The sequence below is a fragment of the Gopherus flavomarginatus genome, chromosome 6, assembly GCF_025201925.1.
Source record: "Gopherus flavomarginatus isolate rGopFla2 chromosome 6, rGopFla2.mat.asm, whole genome shotgun sequence".
Lineage (NCBI taxonomy): Eukaryota > Metazoa > Chordata > Testudines > Testudinidae > Gopherus > Gopherus flavomarginatus.
Genome location: NC_066622.1, coordinates 25,281,703 through 25,294,633, shown reverse-complemented (window position 1 = coordinate 25,294,633; position 12,931 = coordinate 25,281,703). Strand labels below are relative to the sequence as shown.

Genomic DNA, 12,931 nt, shown 5'->3' with positions numbered 1-12,931 from the left:
CAATGTGCATTACTTAGCATTTTGTGAGATCCGTTTATAGCTCTTCACAGACTACTTGGGACTTAACGGTCTTGAATAGTTTTGTATCATTTGAAAATTTTGCCACCTCACTGTTTATCCCTTTTTCCAGATCTTTTATGAATATGTCAAATAGAACTGGTCCCAGAACAGACCCCTGGGGGACACCACTATTTACCTCTCTCTATTCTGAAAACTGACCATTTATTTCTATCCTTTGTTTCCTATCTTTTAACCATTTACCAATCCATGAGAGGAAGTTCCTTCTTACCCATGACAGCTTCCTTTGCTTAAGAGCCTTTGGTGAGGGACCTTGTCAAAGGCTTTCTGAAAATCCAAGTACACTATATCCACTGGATCCCCCTGTAGTATCAAAGCACTATGATGTATGAAAGATGGAGTGAAAAAGGTGCTTTACCCAGCACTCTTGCTGGCCATTCCATCAGGACAACTGCATCTTAACTTCCCATTTGAGAAAGTACTACAATTACAGCTAAATAGATAGAAGAGATGTTCTGGGGATAAAATGAGTCCAGAATATAAGACTTACCAGGATGAAACTATGAGATCCCACATTCAGCTATTTAGAGCTCCCTACTGAAAAGCTTTTCTTCCCATTTATCCAGTAATTTTTTTAATGCTAGAATATAGAGATCTATAATTGCACTGTCACATGAAAACCATTAACAGGTTACCCAGAGGCGCATATCTAAATGGATATTTAAAGTTTGCTAAACATTATGAATTTGTTTGATTAGACACCAACTATGTAAACAAATCCTTTTGCATAATATTGAGTTATAAGAACAATTAGATTTATCCCAAAAACAAAAAGGGCATGTAACATGTTAGGCATCACTGTATTTACATACAAATTGGGGTCTCATTTTAAAAAGTGACCTGTAAAGTCCTATCCAGTCTCCCTTTAATCCAGAGGTGAGCTGTGGTCCTGCTTTCTCAAGTGTTTTCATAAAGTCTTCTTGGCTGAATTGTCTCAGCTGTGGTGGACTCTACAAAAGAAACCAAGTTTTTGGCAGCTTAAGTATGAGTTTTCTTTAATCACAAACATTTTCAGCTCATTCAAGGATTATTTCCTTACCTTCCATGGAGATATGCTCTTTTGCAGGGGCATCAGGCTTGCCACATAACGTTCCTGAGAAGGAAGAAAAATAATTTAAGAAAAAAAAATCCTGATCTTGGAGCCACTGTATTTTTAATCAATTCGCAGTAATATGCCACTTGGTTGAAAAAGGCTGCATAGAACAGTCTTCTCAGCTATCATAATGAAGTATAATAATATACATTTATATAGCTCTTCTCATCACAAAGTGATTTATAAACTATGTATATTCAACACCACTGAAATCCAGTCAGCTCTGGGATTAAAGGAGACAACTAAGCAGTTGACAGCACGTTCAGTGTTAGGACAGAAAATTTATTCAAAGAATATGTGAAGAGTTAGAGGAAGTACTCAAAGTAAAAAACAAAACAAAACAAAAAAAAACCCACTATGGAATCATTAGTGTCCATTTAGAACAGACAGGATCTCTATTGCTGAGGTCTCATCTGAAACACTACCTCACAGTACCTGCCTTTACGGATACACAGATAAAAGTACCCTGCTGGGATCTGAACCTGTGGTTTCAGCAGGACCGGCGCTAGGGGTTTGAGCGCCCTAGGTGGACGGCAATTTCACTGCCCCGCATGTTGGTCCCGCAGCTCCGCTGAAGCTGCCGCAGTAGTGCCTGAGGAGGGTCCGGTGCTCCGTGGCTCCGGTGGAGCTGCCGCAGTGATGCCTGTGGGCAGTCCACCGGAGCTGCGCAAGCAGCCGACCATCTGCAGGCACCACTGTGGCAGCTCCACCGGAGGTGCGGAGCACAGGACCCTCCGCAGGTACCACTGCGGCAGCTCCACCGGAGCCGCCTGCCGCTCCCTCCGGCAAAACGGCTCCCACCATTTATTCTGGCGCCCTAGGCGATTGCCTAGGCTGCCTAAATGGTAGCGCCGGCCCTGGGTTTCAGGGAGTTTAAAATGCTTCAAATCTGATGCTTAGACTACTAAACCACCATCGTCATCTTCCTAGCACACCTGAGCAAATTAAAACTGAAGGACCAATTATATGTTTAAAAAATAAAATCACAAAGGTAGCCCAGAACTCTACTTATTTGAAAGAAATTATGACAATAGCTTTTATGCTGAAGAAATACATTTTTATCAGAGGTGTTGGCCAGCAAATATTACATATGTCATCTTACTAATGGAATGATGAAGCTTTGTGTCAGTTCCAAGAAGTAACGTCTAAGAATTACACTTTGGGCTTCTGCAGGACGTTTCTGTTGTACACCCTGTAAGAAGCAACCACAGTAATAATCTATTATTCCAACATATGACAAAAAGATGTCTTAATTACTAAACACTTAGGAGACACATCAAAGACCAGGTTCACACTCCACTGATGTACACCTATTTAAAACAGACTTAAGACACTGCTGTACAGAAATCACTAACACTATTAATTGTGTTGCATTTTAATAGTCTTAATATAGATTACAGTGATTTCTGTTTCTTTTTTATTATGTTTTTACATGACCTCTGTATTTCAAGTTCATCTAGGAAAGGAAACCAAACACTAGGAGAAAAAAATATTCTGAGAATAACCATAAGCCAGTCAAAGCTAGGAAATTTTGAGTTGAGAAAACTCACACAAAAGAGATTTCTAGGCCAAAGAGGTTTGAAAAAGCATGGACAGACTTTGGTTAATCATCTAGACTCTCTGGATTCTTATCTTAATTTTTTTAAATTCCATCATTTATTTATTTATTTAAGAAGCACAACTACAACTGCTGACAGGAAGACAAATGCTCCTAGAAGACAATGTTTGAATCAGCTCAGGCAGGGCAAAGACATAAAAGTTTCCAAGTTCATATTTTCAGAGTTTTTTGTTTTAGTCTCTGAAGCCTGGTCTACACTATGAGTTTATCTCAAATTTAGCAGCGTTAAACCGAATTAACCCTGCACCCGTCCACACAACAAAGCCCTTTATTTTGATATAAAGGGCTCTTAATATTGATATCGGTACTCCTCCTTGACGAGGGGAGTAGCGCTCAAATTGGTATTGCCATTTCGAATCAGGGTTAGTGTGGCCGCAATTCGACGGTATTGGCCTCCGGGAGCTATCCCACAGTGCACCATTGTGACCGCTCTGGACAGAAATCTGAACTCGGATGCACTGGCCAGGTAGACAGGAAAAGCCCCGCAAACTTTTGAATTTCATTTCCTGTTTGCCCAGCATGGAGAGCTGATCAGCACAGGTGACCATGCAGTCCCAGAAACAAAAAAAAGCTCCACCATGGACTGTATGGGAGTTACTGAATCTGATCTCTGTATGGAGAGATGAATCTGTTCTATCAGAACTCCGTTCCAATAGACGAAATGCCAAAACGTTTGAAAAAATCTCCAAGGCCATGATGGACAGAGGGCCACAACAAGGACTCAACACAGTGCTGCGTGAAACTAAGGAGCTGAGACAAGTGTACCAGAAAACCAAAGAATCAAATGGACGCTCACGGGGGAGGGGCGACTGATGACTGTAGCTATCCCACAGTTCCTGCACTCTCCGAAAACCATTTGAATTCTTGGCTGAGTTCCCAAAGCCTGAAGAGTCAAAAACATTGTTGCGGGTGGTTCAGGGTATATGTCGTCAGCCCCCTCTCCCCCCCATGAAAGCAAAGGGAAAAAAATAGTTTCTCACCTTTTTTCAATTTCACTGTATATCTACTGGATGCTGCTGGCAGGCATGGTGCTGCAGCGCTACATAGCAGCATCCCCTTCCCTTCCCTTGCGGACGGCAGACGGTACAGTAGCCCAGGAGGGGTAAGGGAGGAGGGAAGCAACGGATGGCGTTGTTGCAGGGGCACCACCTAGAATGGCATGCAGCTCATCATTTCTGCGGGATGTCTGGGGCTCTGACCCAGAGCGGCTGTTTGCCTCTCTGGTTCTTTAGTAGGATTGCCTGATATTCTAGGCAGGACTGACTCTCCATTAGACAAAACTTAAAGAAAAGAATGACCTGGGGAGTCGTTTCCATTTTTGTCCATGCGCCCCCGATCGACCTCACCGAGGCCAGTCAGGAGCACCCATGACAGCAGCAGATGGTACAGTATGACTGGTAACCATCTTTGCTAACTTGCAAAGGCAAGGGGATGCTGCTGTGTAGCACTGCAGTACCACGTCTGTTAGCAACATCCAGTAGACATATGGTGACAGTGAAAAAAGGCTGAACGGGCTCCATGGTTCCTGTGCTATGGTGTCTGCCTGGGCAATCCAGGGAAAAGGGCGCAAAATGATTGTCTGCCGTTGCTGTCATGGAGGGAGGATTGACTGACGACATTTACCCATAACCACCCGCGACAAATTTTTGGCCCCATCAGGCGTTGGGATCTCAACCCAGAATTCCAATGGGCGGGGGAGACTGCGGGAACTATGGGATAGCTATGGGATAGCTACCCACAGTGCAACGCTCTGGAAGTCGACGCAGCCTTGGTACATGGACGCACACCGCCAAATTAATGTGCTTAGTGTGGCCGCGTGCACTCAACTTTATACAATCTGTTTCCAAAAATTGGTTTCTGTAATTTCGGAATAATCCCATAGTGTAGATATACCCTGAGAGTTCTGTTTACATACTTGACAACCCATATATGAAGAAAAAGATCTACCAACATACAAAACAGTTTCAATAAACAGATCTGCAAGTTTACCTTTTGTAACTGTTTTATGACTTCTTCATCTCTGTTCAAGTATGGCTTATAAGATGTATAAACACCTGGAATAAAAAAGAATACAGCCAAAAAAACAGCTAGGGTATGCATTTTTAGTAAAGAAAATGGTATGGCTTATGTTTTTATGATGATCAAGCTTATTACCAGGTTTAGAATCCAAAGTCTTTAGGTTTTTCAGCTTTTTCACTTTCACTTGCTTTGGAACTTCACCTGCCAAAATATTTAAAATCACCACCACCTTAAAAATCTTCTCTTTGGGTGCATGCACCACAATTATTATTTATAAATCCTTATTTTTATTCAGTACATTGCCTAACGACACATGAGATATCAGAAGTGTAGGTAAGCATCCCAACTAAAATATATATGAAAATGTAATAGATAAACTAAGTCTTGCTGACTTTCCATTGAACAAAATTGCATTAAAATAAAAAATATTAAAAATCCTCTATATTGAAGAAAATTAGAGAAGGACAGTTACCTGTTCCCTAACTGGCATTCTTTTAGATGTGTTGCTTATGTCTATTCCACAGTAGGTGTGCATGCTCGCCATGTGCACCAGTGCCAGAAGTTTTTCCATTAGCAGTACCCGTAGGGGGAACACTGCTGCAATCCCTGGAGTGGCGCCTCCTCAGTTCCTTCTTGACAAACCAACTCTAACAGAGGGGAAGGAGGGCGGAATGTGGAATAGACATGAGAGAAAGATCTCGAAGAACACCAGTTATGGAACAGGTAACGGTCCTTTCTTCTTCAAGTGCTTGCTCATGTGTATTCCACAATAGGTGATTGCAAGCTATGTCTGGTGGAGGTGGGTAGGAGTTCACAGATTCCCTGGCTGAAGCACAGCCCTACTGAAACCAGCGTCATCCCTGGAGTGGGAGACAATCGCATAGTGCGACATGAACTTGTGTACTGAGGACCAGGTAGCGGCTCTACAGATGTCCTATTTAGGGACATGGGCAACAAAGACAGCCGATGAGGCCTGGGCCCTTGTCAAGTGTGCCGTCACGAGGTGGTGAGGGACCCCCTGCTAGGTTGAAGCATGTGTGGATGCACAATGTAATCCATTGGGAAAGTCTCTGGGTGGAGATCCTCCATGCGCTTGGCTGAAGCAACTAAGAGTTGCGAGGACCTACGGAACGGCTTAGTCCAATCCAGATAGAACACGAGCGCCCTGTGCATATTAAGCGTATAGAGGCTGCGTTCTTCGTTAGAGGCATGAGGTTTAGAGTAGAGGACAGGCAGGGAGATGTCCAGGTCCATGTGAAAGGCGGAGGCCTAGGAAGGATTGCAGGGTGTGGACGGAGCTGCACTTTGTCCTTGTGAATGACTGGCGGGGGGGGGAAGAGGGTCGCAGGTCAGGGCCCTGAGCTCTGAGACCTGCCAGGCTGACATGATAGCCACGAGGAAGGCTACCTTCCATGAAAGGTGAGACCAAGAGCATGTGGCCAGGGGTTCGAATGGGGGCCCTGTGAGACACGATAACACCAAGTTTAGATCCCACTGAGGAACCGGGGTTCTAGCATAAGGAAAGGACCAGTCAAGTCCTTTGAGGAAACGCCTGCATGGCGTGGGAGAAAATGGAGCAGCCCTGGACTGGTGGGTGGAATGCCAAAATAGCTACCAGGTGTGCCTTGACGGAGGAAGGCGCCAGGCCCTGAGTTCTAAGGTGAAGGAGGTACTCAAGGATAAGTCTGAGTGGGACAGCCATTGGAGAAGTACCCCATTTGCCTGCCCACCTGGAGAACTGGGACCACTTCGCTAGGTAGGCTCGGCGCATGGATGGCTTCCTACTTTCTAGGAGGACACTCCTGACCCCTTCAGAACAGCTTGCCTCCTCCGCATCTAGCCATTGAGTAGCCACACTGTCAAATGGAGGGCAGCTAGGCTGGGGTGGAGGCGGCGGCCCTGGTCCTAGGAGAATAGGTCCGGGTGGAGTGGCAATGGCCGCAGAAGGGCCACCAGCAAGCCCAAGAGGGTCTGAACCAATGTTGCTCCAGTCTGGTCCCGGCAATCAGGACGACGTGTGCCTTGTCCGTTTTTACTTTCTCCAGGACCTTGCTGATGAGGGGAAATGGGGGAAATGTATAAAGGAGTTGACATGACCATGACAGGAGTATGGCATCTGAGATCACGTTCCTCCCACCCCACCCCAGAACAGACCATGGGGTAACGGCGGTTCTGTTGGGTCGCAAACAGGTCTATTTGAGGAGTGCCCCAGGCTCGGAAGAGCTCGTGGAGTGACCACTCGTGTTGGGAGGAGAAAACCCTGCTCAAGCAAACGGCCTGTGTGTTGTTGACGCTTGGCAGGTGGAAAGCAGGTGGAGATGTCGTGAGCTATACAGAACTCCCAGAGGCTGAGGGCTTCCCGGCAGAGGGCCAAGGACCTCGTCCCACCTTGCCTGTTGATGTAAAACATCACAGCAGTGTTGTCCGTGAGAACTCTGACCACCTTTCCATGTAGCTGTGAGCTGAACGCCACACAGGCTAAGCATATCGCCCTGAGTTCCCTGATGTTTATGTGAAGGGACAGCACCACAGCTGACCACATTTCTTGGGTCTGTGAATTCCCTATGTGGGCCCCCCAGCCCAAGTCTGAAGCGCTGGACGCTAGGTCTAGTGAAGAGGTTGGGCCCGGAAGGGAATTCCCTGGAGCATATTGGCCAGGCAGGACCACCACTGTAGCATGGCGATCACTGGTGCCGGAACCTTGTCCAGTTTGTCCTGGGCCTGGGAGAACTCTGAGGCCAGCCAGAATTGGAGTGGGCCTCATCCGAAGCCTGGCGTGGCGGATCACGTACATGCACACCGCCATGTGGCCTATGAGCCGCAGGCATGCCCTGGCCGTGGTGATGGGGAACTCCATGACTGAGGCTATGAGCCCCTTCAGGGTCTGGAACCTGCCTAGGGGAAGGGAGACTGTGGCCTTGGAGGCATCCAGGAGAGTGCCTATGAATTCTATGCGCTGCACTGGAACAAGTGTCAACTTGGCCTCGTTCACTAAGAGGCCTAGGTTGGCGCACACAACCAAGAGCAGGTCCACAAGGTGGTTCTGTATGTGGGGCCGCAAGCTGCCCTTCAGTAGCCAGTCATCGAGGCAGGGAAATATCTGTACCTCTCGGCATCTGAGGCAGGCCGCTTCTACCGCCATACACTTGTGAACACCCTGGGTACAGTGGACAGGCCAAATGGGAGGACTGTAAATTGGTAGTGGTTCTGTCCCACTAGGAAACGGAGGAAGCATCTGTGCCCCTTGAATATATGGACATGGAAGTATGCGTCCTGAAGGTCCAGGGCCGTATACCAATCGCCAGGGTCCAGAGAGGGTATGATACATGCCAGAGAGACCATGTGGAACCAGCATTTCGCCATGAACCGATTGAGGTCTCGCAAATCTAGGATGGGCCTGAGCCCCCCTTTTGTCTTGGGGATCAGGAACTAACGGGAGTAAAACCCTTTCCCTCGGAACTCCCACAGAACCTTTTCCACAGTTCCCAAGCTAGGGAGCTGACCCACTTCCTGCTGTAGCAGGGGTAGATGTGACAGGTCCCTGCTGCCATCCAAGGGAGGGCGGTGGGAATGGGAGGTTGGGGATGAGACAAATTGTAATGTGTACACCTGGGAAATGGTGTTGAGGACCCATTGGTCCGACATTATTCGGGACCATTCCACAAGGAACGCAGACAAGCGGTTGCTGAAGGCAAACTTTATTGGTAGGAGGGTCCTCTTGGGGGCCACCCGGGTACCCTTCTGCAACCAGTCAAAACCGTCTCTTGCCCTATTGCTTGTCCCTGGAGGACCCAGGCTGCGGGGCAGAGCAAGACTGCCTCTGAGTCACCTCTTTTGGGTTTTGGACCTCTTGTAGGCAGGTTCATATCTCAGCTGGGGTGCCGGGACGGAGGTTTGCAGCTTAGGTTTTCTCTTGGGCGGAATGTAGAGCCTGAGGGTTTGAAGGATAGTACGTGAGTCCTTCATGCCATGGAGCCTCACGTCTGTTTGTTCTGTGAACAGGTCCCTGCCATCAAAGGAAAGATCCTGCATCACAGATTGCACCTCTGCGGAGAGTCCTGACAGCAGAAGCCATGACGTCGTGAGCATAGACACAGCTGAGACCACGGACCGAGCAGCTGTGTTGGCTGCATCCGACGCCACCTGCAGCGCAGCCTTTGTGGCGGTGGTGCCCTCCTCCACCAGCACCTTAAAATCCTTCCTTTCGTGCTCTGGAAGGAAGGGCTCAAATTCTGGCAGCGACTGCCACAAGTTAAACTCATAGCGACTGGGCGGGGCCTGGTGGTTGGCCACCCAGAGCTGGAAGCTGGCTGATGAATAAAACTTCCTGACAAACGAGTCCAGTCTTTTAGAGTCTTCATTTTTAGGTATGGGTCCTGGTTGACCCTGTCTTTCTCTATAATTGACGGACTACGAAATATTTATGCTCTGCCTTTTTCGATATCGGCACAAGGGAGGCCGGCGTTCGCCAGAGGGCATTGGAGATGTTAGTCACCGCTTCGTGCAGCAGGAGGGCCACTCTGCCTGGTACGAAAAATGACAGCATGTTGAACAGCGAGTCTGAGGGACCCTCCATCTCCTCAGCTTGGAGTTGGAGACTGCATGCTACTCGCTTCAGTAGCTCCTGATGAGCCCTGAAGTCCTCTTGTGGTGCGGAGCGGGATGGGGTTGCAATCTTATCATCCGGTGCGGAGGAAGGGGCCAGTACGGGGCTCTGCATGTCGACCGATGCCACAGGATCCACCCCTTGGTCGGACTCCTCGTGCAGTGCCAAGGAACCATGGCCTGCTGATCTCTCTCTCAGAGGTCTGGATAGTGTGGCTGAGGGAGCCTCTGATGCCCTTGCTATCGACTGAGGGCCTGGCTGGGCATGCATGGGTGTCCAGGGGGTACACTGGCACCACTGGCCTTGCCATGGGGGCCCTTACCATTGACTCTGCTGTGACACTGGCAGCACCAGCTGGTCGGGCTGGCCTGGCTAGGTCGTAGGAGGCCGTGTGTGGGTCGAGATTGGGGTTACCAATGACCTATCGGTACCGTGGGAGCGGCAGGAGCTGTGGTACCGAGAACGATGTCTGCCACAGGACTGGGACTCTGATGTTGAGGAATGGTGCCACCTCAAGCTGCTGCATCTCGAGACGCTGCGATACCTGGATCCGCGGCAACGCAGACCTGGTGATCCCCGCCTGGAGTCATGGACACAGTGCCTCGAGGTGAAAGAGCTGCAGCGTGACTGGCAACGGTGCCTGTGTCGGAAGCAGCTTCGGTAGCTCCACTGAGAATGGGAGCATCTATGGCGTCTGTGCCTGTCCCGCCGATACTCTCTACTTGGTGTGGAGCGGTACCTGGAGCTCTGCTCCGATGGCATCCGACCAGACAACCCGGTGGGTGACGAAAGCGGAGGCCGGAAACTGTGTCCTGACAGGACACTGAGCAGTGAGTAGGTCCGAGAGAGGTCCTCTGATCGGGATCTGTGTCAGGTTGGCGTAGACTGTTGACAGCCCAGCAGCATCTTGCCTCTAGAGTGGGGTCCGGGAGCTGGCAGTGCCCCGGGCACCTGTAGAGTCATAATGTCCTTGGCCGCCTGCATGAGCAAGCACTCAAAGAACTGTGGCCATTTGATTCAGAATGATACACACAATTAAAAAAAAATTATTACCTCTATAGCAAGAGGATTGCGTTCTCCATTCATCTCCTAAATTTTAGCCCATCTCCCTTTGATTCCTATAGGGTGCATACCTTCAGTAACAGTGCTTCACAATCTAGTCAATATAATATTGAGGGTTGTCAAGTGTACAGTAATATTATTAGGGAGAGATCCAAGGCCAGTGCATCCTCCCCAGGCTGCTACTACTATTTTGTGGAAGATGTTCTCTCCCTTTTCCTCCACACCATGTTGGTGCTCCATGCATAGCACATAGCAGCCTAGTGCTGCTCTGTAGAACCAAAAAATAAAGTCTGACAATGTTGCTATTAGGTTTCGGAGCTCGACACTAGATTTCTGAACGGGCCAGGTAGTGCACTACTGTAAGTTCTATATGGACACTCTTTATAGACTTTCCCCTATCTTTGCCTACGAAAAGAGTTAAAATTGAAGTTTTAAAAAAAGGGTCAGGGTAGCTATTTCTCAAGAACTGCTTGACCAAATGATCACACATCTGCACCACAAATTGTATCCTGGTCCCTGAAATGGTATACTAGTTTTCAAGCTAATCTGACTGTGCACATGGATTTTGAAGAGGTCTGAAAATCTGACTTTAAACAAATCTCTTTGCTACTTTCACTAGGGGGTGGCTATTCATGGCCGTAGGATACTTTAAAACTCTCTATCAAAGTCATCTTTTCTCTCATTTCAAAAAGCTTCCACAGTTCTAGGGAAGACAGTTCCTAGGCCAATAATGACAGTTATACTCAAGAAGGTGGACTACTACTAAATATTTTCCCATGAAAAATGGATGTTATGCTGAAATACTCTGCCTGAAGTGATTCCTGCATTCTTGGCCCAGAGCAAAATAATATATCAAAGCAAAGGGGGACACACACATAGCACTTTATGATATTACCGGTTGGCTGAAAATTTCTCTGCTATCCAAAAGTTAAGTGGACAGAAATTTCCATTTGTATAAAAATAGTCATACAATGTTAAGTACTATAATGACTTAAAGAGCACATTACAAAAATCTAAGTAATTTAAAAAATCATGCCAGCAAATGTATCGTTTCTAAAAACAGTGGCACCATTGGCTAGTTTTATGCAGGATAATTTTCTGTGCAGTTTTAATGACTGTTATTCTTAGGAGTTGTCTACACAGAACATTAGCGTGCAGTAAACCCAGGTGTGTCTCTGCAGCACACTAGCCTGCTGAGCAGTAATGTTCTGTGTGGACACTGCTACAGTGCTTTACTAGTTGTGTATTATTCTTCAAGGTACTCCTGTTTGAAAGACAAGCTCTTACTGAGCTCTACTTATTCTAAAACAAACCAACATCAGAAACTAACTGAATTTCATGAGTGACACATTAGCAAAAGTTTCAGCTATTATTTTCTTGGCAGAGGTATGAAAACAGAATTGTTTGAGTTTTTAAAGATAAAGAACACAGGAGCTAATAGGTACTATTACCTCCTACCTTGAAGACAGAAAAATAGAATGCCAGATGGACTTTACAGTAAGTACCACCCCTACAATATTTTCGAGAGTTTGTGTTCATTTAACATCTTTTAATTTCATGAGAAACACGGTTAACACTGTTTTGCATAATAAACTCAATCCTGGAAACTGGCTCACAAAGCATTTAGATTAAGTTATCCCTTTATTAGTGTTCAAGACTTCACTAAAGGTAAAAAATGAAAAGTCAATATTTTTTACACTTTGAAGCAGAGTTCTGTAGTAGAGCTTATGTTTTACCTGGAAGCTTAATCTCTCCTATTCGGACAATGTGTGGCCAGTGCTGGAGTGTTTTAGCAAAAAAAGGGTTTGTCACTCCTAAAATGACAGAAGGCCTAGAAAAAGAAGAACAGAAATTCTTCACTCAAAAGAGCAACAGTTTTTGCCACTGAAATTTAGATATCAAATATTATTCTAACTTGAACTTATTCTTAAGAGTTAGAAATGAATACCAACACAAAGAAATAATTAACCATATGAAAAACTTATTTTTTTAAACAGCATTTCCCAAAGTCTCAGCTTTCAGAGGATTGCAGAACAGATACATCGAGGCTATGTATACACTAGGGATGCAATTTCCCTGCAAGCATACACATACTCAAGCTAGCACAAGTACATGTACGCAAGCATGGGAGTGGCCCCCACCATCTTATAGTGTAGATGTAGGATAATTATGAAATTAAAGAATTAAAGTTACCTAAAGTTTGGTTAAGGAAATATATATGTGTTGTAAAGAAAGGCCCAGACTAGCAAGTAGAAGGAAGGCCTTGAAAATAATGAGAGATAGAGGAACGAAGGATGTCTGGTTCAAATCATTAATGAAATAAGGGGAAATTTCTAAAAAGGCGGCCTCTGACTGATACAGGTGACTGCAGATTGTTTTAAACCAAAACAGAGAATCTGTCTTAAAATGAGCCAACATGGCTCTTCCCCAACCCACACCCCAATTTTAAAGCCTA

The 12,931-nt window shown here is 46.4% G+C and overlaps 1 protein-coding gene across 4 annotated transcripts in view; it reads right to left on the bottom strand.

The window, feature by feature from the left end:
• Window positions 1-12,931, bottom strand: part of DENND6A (DENN domain containing 6A) — a 53,920-nt gene that overhangs the window by 8,438 nt on the left and 32,551 nt on the right. For all 4 annotated transcript variants that reach the window (XM_050958462.1, XM_050958463.1, XM_050958465.1 and 1 more), the window contains 6 exons: window positions 12,213-12,307; window positions 4,944-5,009; window positions 4,779-4,843; window positions 2,274-2,363; window positions 1,118-1,171; window positions 919-1,028 (listed from right to left, as the gene is read on the bottom strand). In XM_050958462.1, the coding sequence (XP_050814419.1) occupies window positions 919-1,028; window positions 1,118-1,171; window positions 2,274-2,363; window positions 4,779-4,843; window positions 4,944-5,009; window positions 12,213-12,307 (480 nt within the window). The remainder of the gene's footprint in view (window positions 1-918; window positions 1,029-1,117; window positions 1,172-2,273; window positions 2,364-4,778; window positions 4,844-4,943; window positions 5,010-12,212; window positions 12,308-12,931) is intronic.